At 35.9% G+C, this 25,780-nt stretch overlaps 3 protein-coding genes across 6 annotated transcripts in view; 1 reads left to right on the forward strand and 2 right to left on the reverse strand.

Annotated features, from left to right (window-relative positions):
• Positions 1-924: 924 nt before the first annotated feature.
• LOC129575079 (valine--tRNA ligase) lies at positions 925-5,650 on the reverse strand. The gene is made up of 7 exons (XM_055457943.1): positions 5,274-5,650; positions 4,942-5,140; positions 4,666-4,842; positions 2,831-4,380; positions 2,351-2,738; positions 1,926-2,078; positions 925-1,805 (listed from the first exon to the last, which is right to left on the reverse strand). The coding sequence occupies exons 2-7, from the start codon at positions 5,107-5,109 to the stop codon at positions 1,104-1,106; spliced, it is 3,138 nt and encodes a 1,045-aa protein (XP_055313918.1). The 5' UTR covers positions 5,110-5,140; positions 5,274-5,650; the 3' UTR covers positions 925-1,103.
• Positions 5,651-5,831: 181 nt separating this feature from the next.
• LOC129575081 (uncharacterized) lies at positions 5,832-8,612 on the forward strand. The gene is made up of 4 exons (XM_055457949.1): positions 5,832-6,199; positions 6,295-6,484; positions 6,745-6,892; positions 7,665-8,612. Exons 1-4 carry the CDS (start codon positions 5,930-5,932, stop codon positions 8,500-8,502), a joined length of 1,446 nt encoding a protein of 481 aa, XP_055313924.1. The 5' UTR covers positions 5,832-5,929; the 3' UTR covers positions 8,503-8,612.
• A 93-nt stretch (positions 8,613-8,705) lies between these two features.
• The window catches only part of LOC129575080 (RNA-binding protein fusilli), a 33,864-nt gene continuing 16,789 nt past the window's right edge, over positions 8,706-25,780 (reverse strand). For 2 of the 4 annotated variants that reach the window (XM_055457947.1, XM_055457948.1), the window contains exons 7-14: positions 22,083-22,193; positions 20,321-20,591; positions 19,436-19,651; positions 18,928-19,038; positions 18,601-18,747; positions 18,215-18,349; positions 17,910-17,991; positions 8,706-11,411 (exon numbers count right to left, since the gene is read on the reverse strand). In XM_055457947.1, coding sequence (XP_055313922.1) covers positions 11,170-11,411; positions 17,910-17,991; positions 18,215-18,349; positions 18,601-18,747; positions 18,928-19,038; positions 19,436-19,651; positions 20,321-20,591; positions 22,083-22,193 — 1,315 coding nt within the window. In that variant the 3' untranslated portion in view covers positions 8,706-11,169. Of the gene's footprint in view, positions 11,412-13,860; positions 17,992-18,214; positions 18,350-18,600; positions 18,748-18,927; positions 19,039-19,435; positions 19,652-20,320; positions 20,592-22,082; positions 22,194-25,780 lie in introns of those variants that run through there. The other 2 variants (XM_055457944.1, XM_055457946.1) reach the window with 1 other exon arrangement.

The following is a 25,780-nucleotide window of genomic DNA, read 5'->3' on the forward strand; positions in this document are numbered from 1 at the left end:
TTTAAAAGAGTGATGAAATGCTCTGAGTGAGCATTTTTCGATCACTGAGTTTCACTAATGTGCCTTTATGTAGGTATTTTGTTGAATGGTTGAACCAACGGATTAAATGTATATGCACCTAGTTCGGATTATTATCCACAACTAAGAGATGCTGTTGCTTCGTTCAGGATTTATACCTAAATGAGAGTCAAAAATATCGACATAAAATTGAATTGAATCGGAACAAATCGTTGTTGTCGCACAAAAAAAATTCCCCAGCATGCGCATGCAATAATTTGAAGAGAGTAGTCATAATCTTCGTCCCAGTTCATATAACAATTTCATGTGGAGTTGGACATAAATTACGTACAGCAAAGTAATAAATCTGTTAAATTTACTACTCTGAAAGTTTCTTTCGTCATGATAAAAAAAATTCACGCCTGTGGCCAATTTCTTCCTGTCTGTTTGCTGTGACAACTTTATGATCGTGCAACGGGACAAATATTTGCTATTCTCTATCGTATGTTCCTTCCTCTGTCCAATGGATAAGCAATTAGGAGCATATGTTAGCAATGACAAGAAGATGGCTAAAGACAAGGGTAGAGAAGATAGCAGGTACCCGATATACAGTGAAATGCACCCAACTGGAGTGTAATTTGAGTAGTATATTTTTAGGCGTTTTTTCAACTGAAAATGCATTGTTGTTGTAAGATTTTGTCTGGAACTGTTGAGCAATTTTATACGTTTATTATTCGTTATTAACAATGAAAAATCTCATCGAATGTCATGCTCGATTTGCGCGGCGATTCGTAGAGTTTTTCGTCAGAAATTCTAACATAGAAAACGTCATCAGAAAGAAAGAACAAATTCTACACAAGATTTTTCCATTGTCTTCGGATAGCTCAGGGTTTAACTCGTTCAAAAATCAAAACAAACAACCATTCATTCCATTTGCTATTGTTAGCAACAAAAAAATGTTTGCAACATTTATTCAAAATTAAAAAAAAGAGATATGAGAAAAAGAGGTAACAAAAAAACTTCTGTATCGAAACCATTTTGGCCAATTGAATCGTATACAATTTGAGTTGAAATAAATAATTGGTTTGCATCGACATTGCAAGACTTTACATTAATTTGAGTGATTCGATGGCGGCGTTGATACGTGTGATTTCGGCCTCATTTTCAGCTAGTGTGTCTTTGTTTTTTTGTTGCACCTCCTCTGGAACTTTGATGGTGTAATCGTTGGCGTTCATTGCTTGATTCAATTTACTAATCGCTTGTGTTAGTTGCGTTTGTTTCTTCTCCAATTTTTGTAACTCTTTGTCGGCTTCAATCAAACCCTTCAGCAGTAAATGCGCCTCCAATTGGCCGGTAATCGGTAAAATTGCGCAACCGGTTGGTGGTTGTTCATCAAAATGCAATTTCGAACAATAGGCGGTGGTCAGCAGATCGTTGGTGAATTTCTGCAGAATGCCCTTCGTTGTTGCACATGTCGAGATAATGTATGCTTCGGTTTTCGTTTTGTTTGGCAGATTGTATGTGCTTCGAGCGGAACGAATGATTCGAGCCGTTTTTTGCACCAATTCCACCTCTTTTTCGATCTCTTCATTCTTCCATGGGCATGTTTCTATTACTGGATACGGAGCAATGCAAATGCTCACTGGACCACCCTCTTTGCGTGGCAAACGCTGATACAGCTCCTCACTGATGAACGGCATAAATGGTGAAATCAAACGCAAACCAACATCCAAACATGTGAACAGGGTTTGATGGGCCGCTGCCTTTTCAGCATCGGTTCCATTGAAGAACACCGGCTTCAAACATTCCTGCAATGGATAAGCAAATAGTATGATTAGTATGAGGCTGTTTTTTGATCAGCCGTTTGGAGTGTATTTGAATACACTTTCGAAGTTAAAAGTTAGAATAAAAGACGACGCAATACATACCAAATACACGTCACACAAATCGTACAACCAGAAGCTGTACATAGCGGCTGACGAATTGTAGAATTCATACGAGCTGAATCCAGTGTTTGATGCTTCGACGGTGTTTGCTAGTCTCGATAATATCCATAAATCCATATTGCTTTCGTTGCTTGTCTGTGAAGAGAAAATGAAAAAAAAATTGGATTTATTAAAGAAAATGCAAATAAAGTGGGAAACAGAGCCTAGAAAAGGTAAAAGAATTGCAACAGAAAAGAATAATAAGAATATTGCTTTCTATGCGAAAAATACATAAATAACAGAGATAAGCAAAAATGGCAAAATTCGAAAGAAAAATAAAAAAGTCGAAAAGAACATCTCCTTCGTTTGCTTTGAAGTGATAAAGAAATTAAAAAAGGAGAGAAAAACAATTGAGGGAAAAAACTCACCAATTCAACGGTTGACTTGTATTTCGTAGTGCCATCGAAGTACATGAGAGCGAATTTGATGGCATTCCATAGTTTGTTGCAAAAGAATCGATAACCTTGCACTCTCATAATATCGAGGTTGATGTCGCGAGTTTGCAAATTATACGAGCAAAGTGCGAATCGCATAGCGTCTGAACCGCATTCGGGTATTCCATTGGGATAATCTTGTTTTTGTCCAGCGATTGCTTTGGTGATTTCCTTTGGATCCAAATTGGAGCTATAGAGTGACTGGTTCAGCTGTTCCAGTGAAATGCCAGTGATGACGTCCATTGGATCGATTACATTGCCCAATGATTTTGACATCTTACGGCCATGTGCATCACGAATGATGGGATGCATGAATACTTCTCTGTGGGTGTGGAAAAGAAAGAAATTGTTTTTAAAATAGCAAAAAATATCATATGAAAAAAAAGAGGAAAAGGTCACTCAAAGCCAACTTACGTAAATGGTAATTTGCCCATGAGTTTTTGTCCGAAGAACACCATGCGAGCCACCCAGAAGAAGAGAATATCGTGTCCGGTTTCAAGTAGATTGCCTGGATAGAATGCTTCCAAATCGGGTGTTTTGTCGGGCCATCCGTATGTAGCGAATGTGACAAGTGCCGAACTAAACCATGTGTCCAAAACGTCTTCGTCTTGTGCCAACGTAAATTGAGTCACGGGTAAATTGAATTTCTTGCCCGCATTCTGGCGTGCCTCTTCTTCCGTGCGCCCAACCACCCAAACGTCTGGATTTTCGGCTTGCAACTTGGCATCGCTGAATGTGACACGATAAGCAGGAATGCGATGTCCCCACCAAAGTTGTCGTGAGATGCACCAATCACGGATACCATCCATCCAATGGAACCAGGTTTTGTTGTGCATTTCTGGAATGAGTTTCAATTCGCCCGATTTTACGGCTTCCGTAGCCTTGGCAGCCATATCATCGCACTTGACATACCATTGTGGTTTGATAATTGGTTCAACAACGTCCTTCGATCGGCTGCAAATCGGTACAACCATTGGATTGTTGATTGTCTCCTTGTACAAGCCCTTCTCTTTCAAAGCAACCAAAATCTCCTTACGGCACTGGAATCGCTTCATTCCAGTGAATTGGCCGTAATCACCGATGATGACACCATCATCGTTAAAGATTGTGATGAACGGTAGATTATGACGTTTGCCCACTTCGTAATCGTTTGGATCATGGGCTGGTGTAATTTTCACGGCACCAGTACCGAATTCCGTTTCAACAAAGTCATCGGTGACGATTGGCAAGCGTCGTGATGTAAACGGATGCACACAGTATTTGCCGTGCAAATGAGCATACCGTTTGTCATTTGGATGTACAGCGACGGCTGTATCACCGAGCATTGTCTCAACACGAGTGGTTGCCACAATAATTTCCTCATCACTATCCTCGACCTTGTAGGCGAATGAAACCAACACACCGAATTCAACCTTTTCATCGTAGCCCGGAATCGAAAGGAATGTACGGCCGGGAATCTCCACTTTATCCACCTCAATATCCGAAATGGCCGAACGCAATGTGCACGACCAGTTCACAAGTCGTGAGCTTCGATAGATCGTTCCATCTTCGTGCATTCGGACAAATGCTTCGATTACAGCGCGTGACATATTATCATCCATTGTGAAGTAGCATCGTGACCAGTCCACGGATACACCCATTCGACGGAATTGATCGTAAATTCGACCACCTTTTTCATTACGCCATTCCCATGTCCTTTCCAAGAACTTCTCTCGGCCCAAGTCATGGCGTGTTTTCTTCTCTTCACGCCACAATTTCCGTTCGACAACAACTTGTGTAGCAATGCCGGCATGATCGCAACCAGGTACCCACAAAACAGTTTTTCCGTTCATTCGGTGCCAACGCGTTATGGCATCTTCAATTGCCACTGTGATGGCATGGCCCAAATGCAGTGAACCAGTCACATTTGGCGGCGGAATCACCATCACAAATTTACCGTTTGGATTCTCCTCAGTAACGGGGCGCTTTTTGGGGGATAGAGAAAGAGTTTTGATTAGCGTTGATTTCTCATTGAACAAATAAATTTAAATCTAAATCAAATTGAAAGAAAATTATTCGAACAATAATTTTAAAACTGTTTCATTAAACTCAAAATGAGCCACTCTCTTTCCATACATTTTTTTTCTCGAAGCAAACAAAATCTACTGAACAAATTTAAAATAAACTTTGAAAATATTCACAATTTTTTTTGACATTCACAACAAATGCTGCAAAATGCAATACAAATGGAATTGATTCAAAACACTCACTTCATAGTCTGGCTTGAAAAAGCCTTGTTTCTCCCACCATGAATACCAGGCAGCTTCGACATATTTTGGACTGTAAGCGTCTGGCAATGCACCCAATATATCTTTCTTTTCGCCAGCAGGTGTATCAACCGTGTAGACAGCGGATTCTTTCACTTCTTTCGTCTTTGCCTTCTTGTTCTATTCAAGCAAAGAAAATGAATCATGATCAATGAAATCGAATGGAACAACACATTCATCACAAAAAAAACTCATTTTCCGATCACGACACAAACTAACCTCTTTTTCTGCAGGTTCGGTTGCTTTTTTCTCGGCCAATTTCTTTTGTTTTTCCTGTAGTTTGGCTAATTTTTCCGCTTTTTTCGCTTCTTTCTCCAATTGTTTGGCTGTTTTAACGGGCGCCTCAGTGTTTCCGGTTGCAGCATCACCTTGTCCAACTTCTGACATGATTGCGTTTTTGGTAGTTGCTTGCAACTGTCTAGAATAAAATGTGAATGAGAAATTTTTTTTCAATGATAACAATTTCACAATTTTCAATTGTCTGACACTCTAAACTAAACAGAAAACTGTTTGAAATACCAAATAAACTAGTCACAAAAGCTAATGATTACCTTTCACTTGAAGAACAAACTAAATTTATTGCCACGAGATGTAATTCGACTATGAAATCGTGAAATAGAAGAATAGTGTAACTTTTACCAACGATTACACTACATTGAAAACGTCGTCGGGCATATACACACGGTATTCAGCGTGGTTGGTTGCTGTGTGCTGCTGGCTATGCTTGAGAAATGAAAGGTGAAACACACTTTCGGAATAAAATATTAGTAGAGAAGTTTTTATTTTCTGTTGGTGAATACATGTGGTTTTGAAATACGTCGGCACAATTGTGTGTCACAAAAGTCACACGCATACACATGCACAGAATCCCGTTTCGTATCTGTAGAGAAAAATGATGATTCACACGCGTGTGCTTGTGAATGTATGCGAGTGAATGTGTGCGTGATGACAGCACTGCTAATTAGAAATGTGCTGTCAAACGGGACAAATGACAGCTACGGATAACCAAAACATTGGCGCTCCAGTTTGAAATGGAATGAGGTTATGCACAATGTTGAATATTTCGTAAGCGATGCAATATGTTGACAAAGCGGTACGATTGATGACACGCTTGTCAATGCAAACACAGCCGGCAATGCTCAACATTCAGTTAAATTGAGTGTTGTTGGTGTCGATTCGAGCTTAAGCATTCACAGTCACATTCAGTATGGTAAACATACAACATTCGCCGAAGACAATCGGTCTAAAACCGAGTCCAATTTTTAGGGGAAAAAATAAAATTCGGTTTAGACACTGCAAAGTAGTTTTAAAAGACATTCTGAAATGCACAGTCAGACTCGAACGGTTGTCATCCGCCCAAATTGCAAGAGCATTGCGCGGTGAATCTATTTCCATACGGAGCAAACCAGTGATCAGACAACAACAAACACAGCCGGTGTATGAGCATGAAGACCATTGTTATTCGAAAGCATCGATGGTAAGCGATTTTTCTTAAGTTTAAAATAGGAAAAAATTTCATTACCGAACAGCATCAAAATGGATTTTTTTAAAATGAATTTTCATTTTCAATAGGTACCGGAACATTCACGTATCAATGATGTGTTGACATCGATCACGTCAAAATATAGCTCCTTCGAATCGTCGAGCGACAGTGAATCCAATATCAGTGACGATGATGATAATGATGCTCCGATTGATGGTTATTGTGTTGTCAAAGGCAAAGTAGTGGCTTATCCAGTCACTCTCGATTTGGACACTGATGGTAAGAAATACAGTCATAAAATTGTATTTTATTTTTATGTCGATTGTTTGAAGAGAAGAAAAAAGAAAAACATCTGAATGCAGTGTCAGACGCATCACTCGAAGATACCGTTTGTGTGTGAATGTTTCGTACGAGCTGTAGTCATACAGACATACGATTCGGATTCGCTACTTTCGGTGTCACTCGGAGATTGTTGTGATTTACAGTTAATCCTCAAAACAAAAAAACAATAATCGAACGAAACCGTGTTGATTTTTCAGTTGAAGAGGCATACAACTCTGTAGTATGGAACGGTGAAGACACACAAACCGAACAGGATTCCGGATTCAACAACGACGAATACAGCGAAGATTTTAAGCAGACAAACGGCATGGATTTGGAACATTCACCCGATTCATCGTCAAATTGGTGAGTGGGACATCTATTTTGGATCATTTTGATCTGTTTTTTTCGGAGTTTTTCGCTTTTTTTCATTTTGAATGTTGAAGTTTGATCGCTTCTTTGCACCTTTTTCCAAATTATCCAGCTTTTCTGCAAATTCTCTCAATATTCTTCATAATTTTTCGCTAAAATCTTACGTTTGGACAATAAATTTTGCTACGAAACCTGTTCAGACTTGTTTTTAAGTGAATCAAAATCCAAATTTATGAATAAACTAGCCGAATCGGTTCGCTTTGCTCGCCGTTTCGGCTAGAATTTGTTCCCAAACAATGATTCTTTTGTTTTGATCCAACCTCTTCTTTATTTTTTCTTATTGTGATTTGAATATTATTAGTGCGATTAATTAACATTTTCGTTATCACTATCCGAGATGGTGACCATGTTCATCTCCGTTCCAAACCATTTCATTTGATACCAATATCGATTATCCACATTAATGTACATTGTATGGAAAAACAATGAAATTTTTTTTTTTCGTCAAACTCCAGAAAATTCAATTCGAAAATCAAAACGGCATTTATAAGAACCATTGGAGGCCGCGCGAAATCAAACGGCCAGAACCATGAATCAAAAAAAGGAGAGATAACTGGCTACATACACACACACACACACACACACAGACGAACATTCAGTTTTATATATATAGATTACTCAATTTCCAACTATTTTGCTCAAGAAAAGACACATCATATAAACATTAACGAACCAATTTCTCTCTTTTTTTATTTTTATTGTACAGTGATGACAGCGATGATGACATGCGATTTTTGAATAACATTGCCGAGCAATTGGACCAGACGGAGGATGTTGAATCGGCAAATTGTGATGCAAATGGCGAGGCGTGGCCGTCGAATCGCATTTTCGGTGAAATTTGTCTGAAATATTTGCGTGACGCGTGCTATGGTACGTATTGTGATTTTCCGCACGAATTGCCGGAGACACAAATTGTCGAAGGTCGGCTACGGTCCGCATCACGTCGTGAAATCGAAGAAGTGCAAAATGAAATTCTCTTGCAACACGAAGTTTTAATGGAGAAATTCTTTGCGCTGTTCTGCAAGTTTTATGGTCGTGAATGGCAGACGCATCGTGAATCGTTGCGTCGACTGATCTCAGTGGTGAGCACACGACCAGCAGCACCGTCCTATATGAAGGAGATTCTCGGCGGTTTTCTCATCAGTGGCATGGAGTATAGTACATGCATCGATCAACTGTTGCTGGAACTCGATGATTCGCTGAATTCAGAGGAACGCTTCGAAATCGTATGGGAGCTAATGATTGATCCACAAAATGATCGACTCAATGACCAAATCGATGAGTTCAAACATTTGTTGCTCAGCGATGCATTGGTCGCTGCGAGTGCCATCAATCGAATTCTTGAACATCAAATCAATGGTGATTTGGCGAGTTTACGCGATGCAACCAACAACATTGTGAAAGGTACATCGGTGGCAACATTTCGTAAGCTGGATCCAGCGCTGCTGAAGCAGTACATTCAAATGTTGCGTTCGTTAAATTCGACCCACGGAAAATTCATCCAAAACAAAGCCAAACAATTTGGTGTGATTCTAGACTGCTGAAATAGGGCCACACAGTCTACACACAGTGATGATTATTCGAATTTCGGAAACGATGAACATGTTCACTCATCGTATTTTAGTAAATAAGAAAGTCGTGTACTTACCAATAATTAGGAGAGAGAAAAATAACAAAATCGAAAACTCATAGAGCCACCAAAAAGGGGTGAAGAAAAAACAAAGAACTAAGCCAAAAACATGAAATGTTATTTTAAAGAGCATTTTATTTCAGAAATATTGCATAAAAATTTCTCTGATGAAATCTATGACATTTAATCGAATAACGATGATCGTTGTTTATAGAAATGTAAAGATTTTCTGTCGAAGTTTCAAATTCTTTATCGCTTCATTTATTTAATTTTTTTTTTTTTTTTTTCTGGCTGAGCAAATCTTCGGAATAATTTCAAAATCGTCTGGAAGACACATATAAATTTAAAAAAAGAAAAGAAATAATAATAACATAAATTGTGATTTCCTATGTTTTCACTCATCGTAATAGAAATTAAAAATAAATAGTAAATAAGTAATTAATTTATTTCCTTTTTGTTTCTCTAAAATTGATCGCTGTGACTTGATTTTGTTGTTTGTCTTGTGTATTTTGTGTTGCATCATATTTTTTTCCTATAATGGTTTTGGCATGTCGCTTTTTCAACATACGAGTCTATCACAAATGCGAAATGCTCTTTGCACATCACACCATATCCAATGCGCACTGATATTGAGTGGCACATGTGGCGGTTGGGGCAAGAGGTGGCCACAAGTTTTCAAAGAGCATATAGGAAAGTATTGGCTGATGTGAGGTTCTTTATTTTCTTTCTTTTTTTTTTAATAGAAGGTAACTTGCATTTTAAATATGAGCTGGTTAGAACCTTTTTGCATGTTTGGCACCGTAAATCGTACTGCATAATTGCCGTTCAAAGTATTTTCTTCATACAAACTTCTGACATTGCAATATTTTTTTCTTTCTCTCTCTCTTCCTATCATCCTCTATATCTTTCTTTCACTTTCTACAATTTTTCATTCCATATTCTCGAATGTCTTGATTTTGATCTGTTTCTCTAATTTCTTTCATCATTTTCAATTGGATTCAATTCGTCTAAAATTCAGTTCAAATCAATTTTCCACAAATAAATTCATTTTTCACTCGAAATAAAAATTCTTCTCTCCAAAATGAACGAGGAGAATAGGAAATGCATTGAATGCAATTCACATTTCCAATCATATCTTTTCAATTGGTTGTTTGCTTCAAAAAATATCGTTTCGTCTTAGACTTGTGCTAATAATTGAAACCCAAGACGACGTTTTCCTATTCTTTTCCTAAAAAATCCGATTTGATCATTCTTTTCAAGCATAAAAAAATGGAAACAATATCAATTGAGCTCGAAAAATACAAACTAAAATTGTGTGTGTGTGCGTAAATTTTGTTTTGCAAACGTAAATTTTGTTTTTATCAAAATAGATTTATGTAACAAAAAAAGGATATGTCATTTGTGGGCTGTTTGGCTCGTAGAAGCAAGAAGCAAAATTGGTGGCAAGTATTGATGTTAACTGCATAAAAAAATTTATCTAATCGAGAAACAAGTAAATTTTTAAAAAAATGAGAGCACCGTAAAAGCGACATTTGACTTGCTCTCTCTATGTGTATGTGTGTGTGTGTGTGTGTGTGTTGTATTCGGTTGTCTAAGAAATCAACGATTTTTCTTCTCTGTTATAAAAGACAACACATATTGCAATTGTTGTTTCTATTTTAAAAAAAAATTGCTTTGTATCTAATACATTAATAATTTTAGCACATAAACAATAAATATTCTCAATTTCTATATAAAAAAGATCTTAATGCATGAAATGTTTGACAACGTTGTCAAATCTATTCGACTCATTTCCTAAATGGTGTGTGTGTGCTTTGAAAAGAGGCATGGTTTGCCTTTTTTTTAAAGATAAAACATACGATTTCGAATCTCGTTCGATTTTTGTTGTGACAATAATATAATTTGGTATTAGCAGAGGAAGTGTGCGATTTGATAATGAAAAAAAATTTGAGCATGTTGGTTTCCTCTATTTTTTGTGTGTTATTCCTTTCGGCCAGATTGCGGTAGCAAATTGGCAAATTGTGATTTCGTTGCATGAATCCGGCTCAGCGGTTTCGTTTTGTTTGTTATCTGGTAACTCACATTTGGTTTAAAATGCTTAAAGACTAAAATAACACGCCGTTGTCGGCTCGTCGATGATATGGTTGTTTGCTACTTAATTAACGAAATTAATACTAAATAATAAAAAAGAAGCTCATCGAGACAAATACATGCATAACAATTTCGGAAAATCGACCAAACCGATCGATTTCCATTACAATTTTCTTTTTGCCGCTAACGAATTTTTCCGTTAACGAATTTCCAACAGAAGAAAAAATTCTTGCATTTTTCGTTAACTTTCAATAAAAGGTTTCGTTCTATAAAAATGATTCTTGTCAATTTATGCTCTTGCGGTGCATTTATAGACAATTTCTAGCCATGAGTTTAGTGTAATCATTCTTACAAAATGAAAACGCATTTCTATAGAAATTGTTTGCTGGGTACATTTTTTCCTTCAGAATATTTAAAAGTAATTTTTTTTTAAATCTATTTTGGTGTTGTGATTGCATCTGAAATTCTACTGTTGATGAAACAGTCCGATTTAAAATGATGTGTTCCATGATTCCATCATGCCCGGATTCCAGTCCATGAGTCCGTGCGGATGAGCGGCCGGCTGATGAGCAAAGTATGTGGTTGGTGAAACGGGTGGCGATGGATAACTCCAATACAATATTGGCGGTGGATACAAGGCAGGCGCTGGGTATGGAGCTCGACTCGATATAAACGCCGTTCGCGGATCAAATGGATACGTTCCAAATGCAGGCGCTATCATTGGCGTACCACCTAAATTCAGTTTCGAACATAAATGTAGAAAAAGTATATTTTTAGTCAAGATTCTTTTTTCTTTAAATTCCAAAAATTAAATAGAATAATATGAAAAATAAAAATTGTTTCAAACAAATCTTAATATCTTAGAGAATTTTGAGATAAAATAATAACAATTCGCATCTAATTTTCTAAAACATTCTGTCCCTAACCGTCTGACTGAAGAATAATCGCCAAAGATTGCCGATTTATCTAAATTTCACTAAATTTTGTCCAAAAGCCTGAATTTCCATTGAATGCCTAAATTTTCGTTCAAAATCGTCTATTTTTACTCTACTGAACATGGCTAAAACGAGACGAAATCAGCAAATTATGTTTTCAAAATGATCCCTAGTATATGGACATGATAATCCTAGATAAAAACATATTGATCCCTATCTTTATCTCTTGGTGAGAAACTAGAGAGAATTTCAATTGGAAATCTAAAAAAAGCGTGTGAAGTTATGAGCGAAGCCGATCAAAAAACCGCTGTTAGTGTATTTTTGTGTGTATTTAAATTGGTTTTGCCCTGAGGAATAAAGGTGTCATTTGTTTTTAGCACAAAAATTGGTTTTTAAGCGAAGACCTCAGAAATATCCACAAGACAAACGTTTACAAAAAATAATAATAAATGTTTTTGTTTTTGTTCCAAAAGCCATCATCACCAATAAACAACAACAAGACGATTTTCCAAAAAGAAAATTATAGTGAAGAGAAATAATAATGAAAATAAAAACAAGAATGATTAACTATGGTACTCAGCTACGCCATAAACAGTCGCTCATAGTTGACTCGGTTTGTTTTTTTTCGTAAATGTGACATATAAAATAGGACAATAAATATTGATTCTACGTTCTACTAACAGCGAAAAGATATAACAAAAATATTTAGTTATTTTGGCGATATTTAAATCATTAGCAACATTGTTGTTTTTAATGTTTATAACCAAATATATATAGATCTAAACTCCCATAATAGCGTTGTTTGAAATTTGAAAAATAAAAAATATATATACGATTGATTCCGTGATAATATGTGTATGCGATATAAATATCAAATTCACCGATTCCAAATTCACCCAATGACTTGTCAATTTATTTATTTTGTTGATTTTGTGTAAGAGAGAGAAATTGGTTTTGATCGTTCCTTTTTTTGTTGTAAATTTTAATTGGTTGTGTTCCATCATGGAAATGGATTTATATCGTGATTTGGCATTCTATTTCAATTTTTCAATGGGAAAAATGAACATTGAAATAACTATTCTAAATTCAAATTAATTTTTTTGCGAAAATTGGATGCTCTTTGAATTTGTTCAATGGAATTCAATTTTCTTCAAAGAAAGAGTAGTAGAACTACTTTTCCGATCGATAAAAAATCAAAAGAATATTCATTCAAATCACACAATTCAAAGACAACAGAAAACTCTTTATGTTGCCCCATTGGTTTTTCCACTCATTCTCAAATCTATGCTTTGTGTTAGTCATTTTCCCCATTTCGATTTGCAAAAACAAACAAAAAATGCGCCAAACCAAATGCCAAATCATCAATAACCGTAACCATTTCCAAAAAAAAAAAAAATGTGTATGTGTCTCAATAGGTTTGAGTTTTTTTTTTCACTTTGTTCTTGTTGTTGTTGGTCAGAATAGGAAGGAGATACGTATTTAATAGAAGAAAAATTAAACAAAATAAATAAAACACTCACCATGTTGCATATATATGTTTTTATAAGGTTTTTGTTTTGTTTTTGGTTTTATATATAATTTTAAATTGGTACAGTGTGCCATGAGCATAGTGTTAAGCAAAGCAATAGAATTGTGTGTGCGTATTCGTGTGTGAAATTTGCGCTCTGGTTTTTTTTAGGGGGAGGAGGGGGGTAGTATTTCACCGCATCATCGCTAAACACTATGTCAGACACTCTGCATGGTATAAAAATATATATAGAAAAGAAGAGATTACATTGTTACATCACCAACGGTCCCAAACACCAAAATGTATTGCAATGGTTTTTTTGCCCCCTGCTCGGCGTATATTGCTCGAATTGCTCAGTTAAACTGTGTGTTACTTCTGTTTAAATTGAATTATTTTCGAGATGTTTTTTTTGCGTTTTGGTCAACAACAAAGGATAAAAAATAATTTAGCGAAAAAAATCCACACATGAAGAAGACTCACTAGCACAAACAATCATATAAAAAAGACTTACAGTTACACCAGATAGACAATATATATTAAAAAAAAAGAGATGCGATATTCCGAATTTGTCAACGTGTGATGAAAACAAAAATAATGAAGAACCAAATAAAAATTTTGTTTAAAAAAAAATACAACAAAATAGCCCGCGTACCACGCAAAATTTCCAATATGAGACAATATATGGTAAAATAAGATGTTGATAAATGAGAAAATGCAATTAAAAAACGGGGGGGAAAAATATTCTTAAGAAATGATCTCACAAAAAAACTATTTGTCTTTTTTATTAAACGCACCCAAACAATGGAAATAGTCCAACGAATGCTTCAAATGATACAACACAGAAAATGAATGTTACGGTTAATGTTACGCTGCATGTTTTTTTGTTTTGCACTACTACAATGAATATATTCAAATTAAGCTGGTTGCTTTCTTTTTGCTTCGCATTTTTTCTGTATTACTATTTTGTATTTAATCTCTCTATATTCCGGTTAATAAATGAACAAACAGAAATGGCTACAGGCCCAATCAAAACCAAAGCTTATATAAAGCTTAACCGTGCACCAGCGCTGCATTTTCATCCCATATCCATTCATTTTCATGTGCGTGTGTGTTTTGTGTAAGTTAAAAACAAAAAAATTGGCTAAAAATAAATAAATTTCCTAATATAGCTTGCTCTGTTTTTATGTCTTTTCTTCCGCATATATACCTTATTGCTTATTTAAAAAAAAATTCCATGCGATTTCGAATCACACATCAAATTAATTACAACACCGCAAAAATGCATAGTTTTTTTTCTCCTTCAAGGGTATGTATAAATGTACGTGTCTATATGCGGTGTCACCTATTGGAAAATTGTGTTTCAATATTCTGTTTTTTTTTCGTTTTTGTTTTCACATGTTCTTATGCTACGTTGTTATATGTCAGTCAACTCTGCTAATTATCAACTTTGTTCCGAAAATAAATTTTTCTTTCTTCGTGTGTATATAGAAAATGTTAAATAAAATTCTTCACTCTTTTTCTACGTTGAACTCATTCTGTTTAAATAAATTCCATTTTTTTTAACGAAGTCGATTCTTTTTGATTTGTTTTGAAATTGCCTTTTTTTCGGTCTCAGAACAAAATAAGAACACACAAAAACCCCGATTGGAATGGAAAAATATCCGAATTTCGTCTCGCAAAATTCATTCCAAATTCTTTAAAATAAATTCGCTAAAAATTCTCGTTGGAATTTTGTATTCGCTTTTGAATGTGAACGAAAACTGATTCTTCCCCTAAATTCTAATGGAAATTCGCAATAAGTAATCAAGAGTGGAGTTTTGATCAATTGTTGAATTTCGAATATTTTATCCAGTAAAAAATATACATCTTGGAATGATAAATTAAGGTAGAAGGTAGCATTAGCTTGGAATCAAAATAATCTGGAATGATAAAATCACTTTCATTCAAGTGCTCAATTGAAAATGGAATGAAATATCGTTACTATAGTTTGCCTGTATCTTTTGTTAACACAATAATAAACACTCAATAAAAAAAAAGTTCCACATTTCTTATATTGAAAATAAGAATAAAAACAACAGAAGAAAGAATGCACGTAAAACAATAATACGGTGAAATAAAGCAAATTAAGAACAAAAAGAAGTTCAATATGAAGCGAATGAATCTACGTAATTGAAATGAGTTTTGTTCGTTTTGAGAATATATAGCATATTAGAATTAATCCATAGAAATCAAAATATATTTTAAAAAAATTCATCTACAAGCACGGTTTTTTTTTGCTGTGGAAATGCTCACCCCCAAAACACATACAGAGAGAAATAGAATAAACCAAGAAAAATTAACTAAGAGATGACACCGAAGCATATAAAACATGAATATAAAAAAAAAACAAAAAAAAAATTGTCAATGCAATTTTTCCAATAGCTATTAATTGGCTAAACTTAATTAGTGTAGTGTTTTTGTTGTTTAAATTGATAAAATTCCAAAATAGAAAATAAAGGGGAGAAATAGTAATGAAAAAAAATTAACTAATTTGTGCGTGCACATTTGAAGGGTGTCCCCTGTCAACCTTCTTTATATATAGTTATTTCTCTCTCGAAATTGCCATAAATTGTTTTTAAAAAAATGCTAAAATATTATTTCGAAAAAAATTCCCTTAAGTTAAAACCAGCTTAAAAATTATTATTAATTTTATATTTATAATGCGGAGGGGTTGTGAATATATGTGAACGTGTGTCATTAGCGTCAAATGTCTGGCATTTTCTCTATGTATATATTGCCATCCAAAAGAAAAATGCCAAACCCTTGATGCGAATTGTATGATTTGTTTTTTTTTTTTAATTGGGTCAAAAATGAAAAAAAAATAAAGAAAAATCTAAAACAAATAAATGAGCCATTTAAATCTCTATTTCTTATTTATCCTTGTTCGTTTGATTAATGTGCGTGTTGTTCATTTTTTTTCACAGATTTTATTTGCCAAATTTTCTCTATGTATTCTCTAGTCATTATGTTAACTCTTCCGAAATTTTGTTTGCTTTTTTTTCCTTTTAGCTACACGTTAATATATGTTCAAGGCTCTCTTATTTCAATATCAGTTCATTCCGATTAAATGAATGATGTGTGTATGTGTGTTTCAAATTATTTATAGATTAAAAAAATCATTATAACCAATGGTAAGTTTAATTAAATTGTTGATTTTTTTTTTCATTTTTCCGTTTTTAAACTCTAAATAAACGTGTTTTATTTAATATGTTCATGAATATAAAAAAAAAAATATTATTTAGTTGATGAATCAACAGAGTTCTTGTGTCATTTTCCGTACATAGAAAGAGAGACAGAGTGTGTATGTGTATGTATGTGCGCTAGATTAGTACATTTAAAAAAAAAATTCGCTTGAAATTCTCATTAAATTTAAGTCCCGTCAAGAAAACACAAAAAAAATATTAATATGAAACGAAATTAGTCTTGTTTGTTTCTAAATCGAAGGCCGTGTCGACGGTTTTGTTTGCTCAATTTTGCTCGCACCATTTTTGAGAATTCGTTTCAAATCTCGACTCTCAATTTCCAATCCATTTTGATAATGGACTTTATTAGTTCATATTATTCGGATTGCACATTGTCATTTGTTTCATTAGGTCATTTGAATTAAATTCATATTATACAAAATTGTTGCTTAAATTAAGGAAGAGAGAAAAGGTGGAAGTAATTGCCTCAGAAAATCACGAGGTCTTGTCAAAATGAAAATCTACATCATTTGCTTTGTTTTTTTTTCTTTCTTGGGAAATTGAAGAAAATAAATCGCAATCATCATTTACAAAATGCCCGTGCCCGTGAATTGAGTGGGTCTTTTTTGATGATGCAACGTACTGGACGGATCTTGATGGAATGCACTTTCATAGCTTCGCTTAATGCTGTGCATCAGCGATGTGGCAGCGGCTGCATTTGCATTCATTGACAATTGCTGTTGAAAATTGGTCATTTGAGTGGGAATTTGTCCCATTTGCTGAAGGGCAGCGGCCTGTTGTTGCTGCTGCTGTTGCTGATGATGATGATGATGATGATGATGCTGTTGCAACGTGTGCGTATATGTGGGAGTGCCAAATGTGCGCGCCTGAGGTGTTTGAGTTTGTGGCGTTTTCAATTGCAGCGAAGCTAATGAGTGCGGTGATAGAAGCATTGGATTTGTGTACGGGCTCATTGAACTATGGAATGTGGCGAATTGCAAACCGGCTGGCGATAGAGTGTATGGAATGGATTGCGAAATGCCATGGGTTTGCGTTAGGGAGGCAGATGATGCCTGCATGCCCGTTGCCATTTGATAAGCAGCCGTTCGTGTCATGAGATTTGACATTAAATTCGGCGGTAGCGCCGAATGCTGCTGTGTTAATGAGGCTAAATTTTGTACATGATGATGCTGGGCCAACTGTTGTGGCTGGGCCATCAATTGAGGTTGAGCGACAGCCAAACTGGTTGTGCCATGCATTGCATTGGCGGCCGATTGTGGAATTAATGTGAAACCTGGCATATGGCTGACACCAGCCGCGGCCACAGCCGATGCCTGCTGCTGATGGGCCAACAGATTTTGTTGCGCAATCAAATGGGCTTGAGCTTGTTGCTGAGCAAACAAAGCCGCGTTCGCGTTCATCGACAACTGATTGGATAATTGATACGGAGGTGGGCTTGCTAATAGAGGTTTTGCCGCAATATTTGCGGGCAAATATTGATTGGACATTATCGGTTTCTCTGTAGTAACTGTATGTTGTGGCTGTTGTTGCTGAGCTTGTAACATACCGTGTGAGAGTAACGGCGATTTTCGCTGTTGATTCGGTGATACACCTCCGTTCAGCACCAGATTCATATCATCACCCGAACACTGTAAGAAAAAAGATAGAGAAAGATAGAAAGAGATATACGGTCCGTGTCGGTCATTGTGGTTTTTTCCGTGGATGAAATTTCATCGATATTTTGCAATCGATTTTTTTTTTGTTTTCTTCTAGATAATACGATTAGCAATGAATCATTCTATGGCATGTAAGACTAACTTCACTTAAACTATGGAACGCAAAGAGTGAGGAGAAAGAAAGTGATGTCCATACCTGAAATACTTCGATGTAGCGGAATTTTTGATTTTTACCCGGCAAAACCATGTACTTATTGTGCTTTTCTTTAGCTGATGCGTATGCCGCCTCTTCCGAGTCCATTTGAATGAATGCTTCACCGCTTGGTTGGCCCTTTATTTTATGTTTTGGAGAATGGTTTCGTTTTGGTTTGATGTTATTTTTCATGATATTTCTTTGGTTATCATTTCTTACAAATTACAATGGTGATTCGTCAATTAAAAGGCAATTGCTTCGATTCAAACTGGCGAATTTCAACGGAAACTTCACGAATGCAAATCGGTATTCTTTGTCATCCCGTTGATTGGAAAAGCCATACAAAGACAAAATTGCCAACGAAAAAAGGTTCAATTCAAAGCACTTACCTGAGCATTGTACACCATGTGCACTCCTTGGAAAATGATATGCTTCGAGAAATCCTCCAAGAAGTTCAGAATATTTTCGACCTGGATTGTGTATGGCAAACCGCGCAGTCGGATGCAGTTTTTCGCCGATCCACTTGTTATGACATGCTGTAAAAAGACACATGAGAAAAACAAAAAAAAAACGAACGAAAATCACATCATTAAAACCGTTTCAATTTTATCGTTTTATTGGTCAGTTAAAACAAAACAATCGCAGAGAGAACTCAAAATCAGTCAATTGAGATGAGAGGAAAAAAAACAACAGAAAAAGAAGAATTGAATTTGTACCTGTGGCTGCAGCAAATTGAATTGAACGGCTGGTGGCAGTTGCGGTATGAGCGGCGGTTGTGATGTATTATTATTTTCATAAGTTTTTGTGTCCATCGACCGATTCAGCACCTATAAAACGAAATCAAGCGATGGTATGAGCATTTAAAAGTGAAGAACATGAAATAATAAATGATCATCGCATTATCATGTCATTTCGGTTGGCTTTATTCTATTCATTTATTAGTCCACTCACTCTTACCAGTTTTCAATATGATCCAAAGTTCATTCGAAAGCAAGTTTTTTTTGTTCAAAATAAGAAAAATATATTATATTACATTATTTTGAATGCGGTTTGAACACATTTTGTGTGTATGTGTGTTTTTCTGTCTGCTTTTTTTTAAATTTTAATTGGACAAAATCTGGTTCTTTTCAAACGGAACGCTTCTTTTTATTATGATCGTTCTATAATAATTGAACCGATTTTGAACGGTAAATGAGTGTGAAAAAATCCCAGTATAGATCATACCTGTTGAACTTCGGCAGTTGTTGAACGGAATAGTTCGATGTAGCGATTGCCAATCGATTCACGATGACGTGATAATGCCTTTTTTGCATCCGATTCATGGGCGAACAATACGAATGCATCGCCAGTTGCACGACCATCCGGCTTTTTCACAAACAATATGCCATCCTGGCCATCGAGCACATGCACTGGATCAATGCCCGTTTCAAAGAAGTCCAACTGTTGATGGGGGAAGAAAATGGGGAAATAGATGGATTAATATAGTTTCGGATCAAGATGCATTTTGGAGTCTAAATGTTTGATTTGGTGAGAGTTCACGTTAAGAAGAGGAATCAAAAATTCACAGTTTCGATTAGAGAAGTAGAATCGAAAAGAGTTGGGGGCTTATGTGTCACGCGAGTCAGCAAAAATCTCACAAATCAGTAGAAAAAAATATAGCAGCCGCACGAATCTTTCGAATATGTGTGAAGACTCGTGAGTCTTTTATGAGACGTTAACGTGTCTTTCATATGAATTGATATTTGAAATTTCGTACATATAATTTTGGCACATCAATTGCCCGCAGTCGACTCATACTGACTCTCAAATTTGCTAAACAGTTCATATGCTACGATTTGCAGCGACTCGTATTCAGATTTCTATGAGCGTGCACGAATTTGCATAGGAAATGTGCGAGTCTTCTCTGACTCGTGACGATAAGCCCACGAAATTGTAATAGTTTTTTAATCCTCAAATTTCCTTTTTCAATTGAAACTTAAACATTGAAAGTTTGAATTGAAAAAAGAAAATTTCAAAACGAAACTCTAACTAACAAGCTAAAAGTTCTGGCCTTGACTCTAGAATGAAAAGCGAATTGAGATAAATAAATTGAACATTGCATTAACTTACGACTTGTTTGGCGGTACATAGATAAGGTAAACCTCGCATACGGATTATAACCTGTGCACCCTTAGACAGCAATGCTTGAGCTTCATTCGATGCACCGCCGGCCACATTGATGAAATCTTCTCCCGTTGCTCGGTACACTTCGATATACCGATTGCCAATGTGATGTTTGTGCCGTTTCAGTGCCATATCTCGATGCTCTTGAGACACAAAACGAATTAATGCCTCACCGTTGCGACGTCCTTGTGGTGACAAACATAAAGCAACGCCACCCCTGCAACACACAGAATCCAATTGTTTTAGTCGATTTGAAATGACGGCTAATGCACCGATATTTTCGAAAATGTTACAATTGTAGAGGCAATGTTTTTAAGCCTGTCTTTTTTCTTTATATTCTTCCTTGATTCATCGATTATCAAGGAAGCAATTTTTTTTCTTTTTTTTCTTCTCTGCTATAGCACAATCAATTCGATTAGAATAACTTCAATGTGCTGATTCTTGTGTTTAAATTTATACCAAACTATTTTTCTTGCAAAGCGAGCGAATAAAATGGAAATGTTCACAAATTAAATCGTTTGATTGGCACATCCGTTAGCAAAATGTGTGTTCTACTCGTTGAATAACATTGATCTTCACTGAATTATGATTATCTGATTTTAAAACGCACTTCAAACGCACACAAAACTAAGGTCGAAAACTGTGTAATCTGTAGAGAATCGAATGTTTTGCGTCGATTCACCCTTTTTGTTGCTTGTCAAATGCTGCACACACGGGATAATTTCAATGAGACTTGCGAGGAAGACGTATTGAAAGTGAGATTAGAAGTGTTATTGCTGAGTCTGTATCACTCTAGTCTTCGATTGTTATCGATGGTGTTTTGTGTTTAAAGCGACCCGTTCCCGTTTTTTCGTATGTGTGTTTGGTTTCGTTTTCGTTTCCTTCGCGTCACACACTCGCAGAGCCACCAGTGAAAATTTTCGGTGTCACAGCGCGTGTCATCTAAAGAATTTGTAGATCGAATATCTCCCATTCACCTCCTTCTCACTCACTCAATATCACTCATACACTGCGTCTGAAGCCTGAAGAAATTCATTTCTACATTGGCAATTATCAGTTTGACCTTTTAATCTGACGGATTTTCGTGTTTGTTTGTTGTTGTGGCTGTTCCTTCACAAAATCGAAATCTATGGATTACAAACATGCAAACCAATTCAAATACAACACAACCGACAACACAGCACATTTTGTTTTCGTCTCTCGTCTGTTTCAGCGCATTTCAATCGATTTTTTCGATGCGTACACGACATGCATGTGTGCCGTTTCGAATAGATAAGAAACTATGACCGAAAAATATCAACGAAAGAGAGAGATGGAGAGATGAAGAGCGAGGAAGAGAGAGAATCACATACAGCAAAACGGAATGGAACCGAACCGAACAGGAGACATTGACAGAAAATAAACTGATCAATGATCATACGGAGTGCAAGAGATAGAGAGAGAGAGAGCATGTTATTAAATATGTGCACATCCCATCTGTCTATTTGCAAATGCGTTGTTTACTATCGCTTCGCGATTGAATATGTGCAGAAGGAGAATGAGAATAAGTAGGTTTTTATTTGCCTTTTGATTTCGTCATCAAATATAATTCCCGATTTAGACGAAAAACAAAGCAAAATGAAGCACCCAGCAGAGAGTGAGAGACAATATGGAATAACAAATAGACATGTTTATATATAGAGTCGAAATGTAAACAATTAACACTTACTTAGCCACATTCAAACCACGAAAAAATTTCGCTATGTCCTGATCGCTGCTCTGCCATGGAAGACCACGAGCTCGTACTATGCACTGTCCATCGACTTCATCATCAACAGAGCTAGATAAATCCAAAAGAAATAGTTTAAATTAATCGAATCGTTCTGGGTAAAATGTATTTTTTTGAAAAATGATCACTTCCAAATGTAATAGATGATTTTAATTGAGACTTTCGAGCACTTTTTTCTGCTAATTTAGAATTCGATTTTCGTGTTCAGTCTCTTCGAAATTGTTGGACTCTCTCATTAATTTATGTAAATTTTCCACTTTCCCGGCAATAATTTCTTTATGAATTTTGCATTTACGGAGAAACAAAAGGTTTATTTACTTAAACTTTTCAGATTCGTCGTTGTTTTTCTCGGTTTTTTTATTAAAAATCTTAGGTTTTTCATTTGAATAGGTATACTCGATATAATTGATGTGATTTACGTTACTCGAATACTTGAGGTTACGATTTTTTGTGTATTTTTCACAAAAAAAATTGTTTATTTTTGCTTTAGGATTATCAAAATTCATCAAAAATATTGTTCTTTATTGGTTCTATATTTTTACGAAACTTGACGTCTATTCTATGATATAAAAACGAAGACTGGAACAATCAGTCTGGAAGTTTGTCTGCGACACTTGAGCCTTGGACACTATAATTTATGGCTTTTCGCCGAAGTTATTAATAAACGAGTCTAAAGTAGTTTCAATACCGGATTCTCTAGCTGATGATTAGATCTGTGAGATGAGACTGTGAGATTTCTAATCACATCACAAATTATTCAATTTTCACATGAAAAATGTTCAGAAAAACGCATCAATTAAAGCGATAGGCAAGATTTTGAAGAAAAAAATATATGGCTGTTTCAATTTGATGTTATTTATTGGGAACGTTGAAAATTCGTCACAAATTTGTTTGTTTATTTGTTCAAAAAGTCGTAGTTCTTGGTTTCAATGGAGCAGCTCGCTAAAACTGAGATTGTTTTTATTATTTTGAATAGTTTGAAATCGTGAGCAGCAAGATATGAGACGTAAAAATGCATTTGAGATCGAAAGAGTCATTTGTCAGCTAGACGATGTGAACGTGATCATAGTGGTGTTTTTCGCAAACAAACAGAAAACATCAGTTTCTACGTGCCGTGATAACGTTTGGCTAGAATATGCCAATAAACGCAGAGAAAACTGATCACATCTTCATTTCTTTCCTTTCGTCTCTCTCTCTCTCTCTCTCCCTCTCTCTTATTAAAATGTAAATTTGCTGCGATCTTCCACATGTCAGTCGATCGACTTTCAATGTACAAAACTGTCGATATCAGCGTATTGCCGTGCATTTTTTCGATGAATCTCACGGTGCACACACAAAAGAAATGAGTTACACGGATTTTTGTTTCTTTGTTGTTTAATTTGGTGTTTTTGTTGTTGAACAACCGACCAACGAAAAAATAAAAATGGGTAGAAAAAACCCGAAAAATCATAAACTTTGTACGTCATTTCATGAAATGCTTGTCATGAAAACAGAAATGCGTTGCGTGTGTGCGAATGAGAGAGAGAGTGAAAAGGCGAGAGAGAGAGAGAGAGAGAGAGAGACCTCATATAAATGAAATGAGAACCGTGTTCCGTGTTCGACGAACGAAGTGAAGAAAGACAGAAGAGAAGAGAAAAAAAAAACATAACATTCGAAGGAATAACGAAACGTGTAAGAGAAACAACATTTAAAAACGAAAAAAAAATCAACAACAATGAATTTTTGTTCGAAGCACTCACAAATGCTTATGTACGATTTTTTTTTCGTTCTGATCCAGCTCGACTCTTTGGTCTTTGAAAGGGGTCACACACACACAATGTATTTGCACCGTCGACAGTGAACTGACTGCATTTGGCTGGTCTAAGATTTTCATTTACTCTCCTGCGTAAATGCGCACAGACGACGTAACAAAACACAACACAAAAAATAGATGGCCACGCAAAGTACCATTAAAAACAATGCGACAGTAACAGATTTATACCGAAGAGAAATACACTTGCAATTTATGCGCGCAACAAACAACATTGAAGAACAATATTCTCAAAACAACAGCAACATTCTCAAGAGTGTATGAGACGAGAGTGTTCACACATAGTCTATGAAAGGGCAAGAGCTAAGGAGCAATTGTGTGAAATGAATCTTTTGACTAATTCTTTTCATTATTTTGTTCGTTCCGACAAAAGCAACAAGTGTTTTATTTCCCTTTGTGTTGCATGGTGAAAGATACTGCGCTTGGTTTCCGAAAATTATTTACAATAAATTACAGATTATTGCATTGTTCATTCAATCGAATAGAGAATATGTTTTGTGCCTTGGGCCAAGACTTCTTGGCATTCTAGTATTTCGATCTAATTTTTTTTTTCGTCTTTCAAATACCGTAAGAATGCATGCCTTTGCTCTAAATAACACGCATTTGTTAGCGATTCTCTAATAGAGAGTTTCAGCTTGAGAATGGGGTTTTGAATGCGGCGCACCGGTGCAATGTTCCAAGTTGAGAATTATAAAATCCCTTCAACTAAAAAGAAACGACCGACGTTTTGTGCACAAACAAAAAAGTGCATCGCATCAAAAAAAAAAAGCCATGCATTCTCTAGCCGGTTACAATGTTACCATAACGATTTTTTTTTGTTGGTTGGCTGATTTGTCTTCTCTTTAGTTGAAATTGGCTAAAAATAATGTATAACCATTGCATCAAACAATTATTACAATACGTAATCACATACACACCGCGCTTGGCAATGGCTTGAAGAAACAAAACAAACAAAAAATCAGCGTACACTCACTAGCACATACACAGGTGCGCTCGCGCGCGCTAGCACAGCGAATTGCGATCATAACTAGTCGGTCGTAAAGAGAGCCACCAGGTATTAAAATGTTCGTGTATAAAATGCGAAAATGTTGAAATAATTCCATTTTATTCGATTTTGATGTGAAAACAAACGGCGGCAGCGCAAAAACGAAAATCGAAAACACAACCGCAACAATAGAATTCCACAAAAATTAGGTAACATGTTTGAATCATAGATGAAACCGCAGACGCACTTTTCAAAAAGTAAAAGTCGCTTAGAATGGTTCAACAGAAAAAAAAAACACACACACACACTCACGCCAAGCATAAAACGGTGGATCAAGTCTTTTTGGTTGGCCGGCCCGAAGAAGATTCCACATACCTTTTTGGTTTTTTGGCTTTGCTTGTTTCCATTGCGTTTGTTTGGATAATTCTAGGAGAGCAAGGAAAACATTCGCCACATTCTAGTCCACCACGAACAACAACAACAATCAAAATGTTTGAAGTGCGTACAAATCATAGGCTTTCGATTTGTTAGCTGTTATTATTTATGCATCGATCGGTTTGCGACACACAACGACGAAAAGATCACTTGGAACACAAAAATTATGACGAAAAAAAAAAATCAATCGATTTTATTTCTCTTTCAACATGAACGGCTAAACACTTAACTGCATCTACACCCAAATGAAATGGCCTAGCACGAGATCACGCGAACTGAACACAATGACACAGAGCGACCCAATGTTGAATTTGGTGTGTGTAGAATACACCGGCGTAAGCGAGACAGACACACAAAAAGAGAGAGAGATGAAGACCTGTGTGCACCTTTGTTCGCTAAATATGTGTT

The sequence above is a fragment of the Sitodiplosis mosellana genome, unplaced genomic scaffold (genome assembly GCF_009176505.1).
Source record: "Sitodiplosis mosellana isolate CC-2019 unplaced genomic scaffold, AAFC_SMos_1.0 Smas_scaffold_6166, whole genome shotgun sequence".
NCBI classification, from domain to species: domain Eukaryota; kingdom Metazoa; phylum Arthropoda; class Insecta; order Diptera; family Cecidomyiidae; genus Sitodiplosis; species Sitodiplosis mosellana.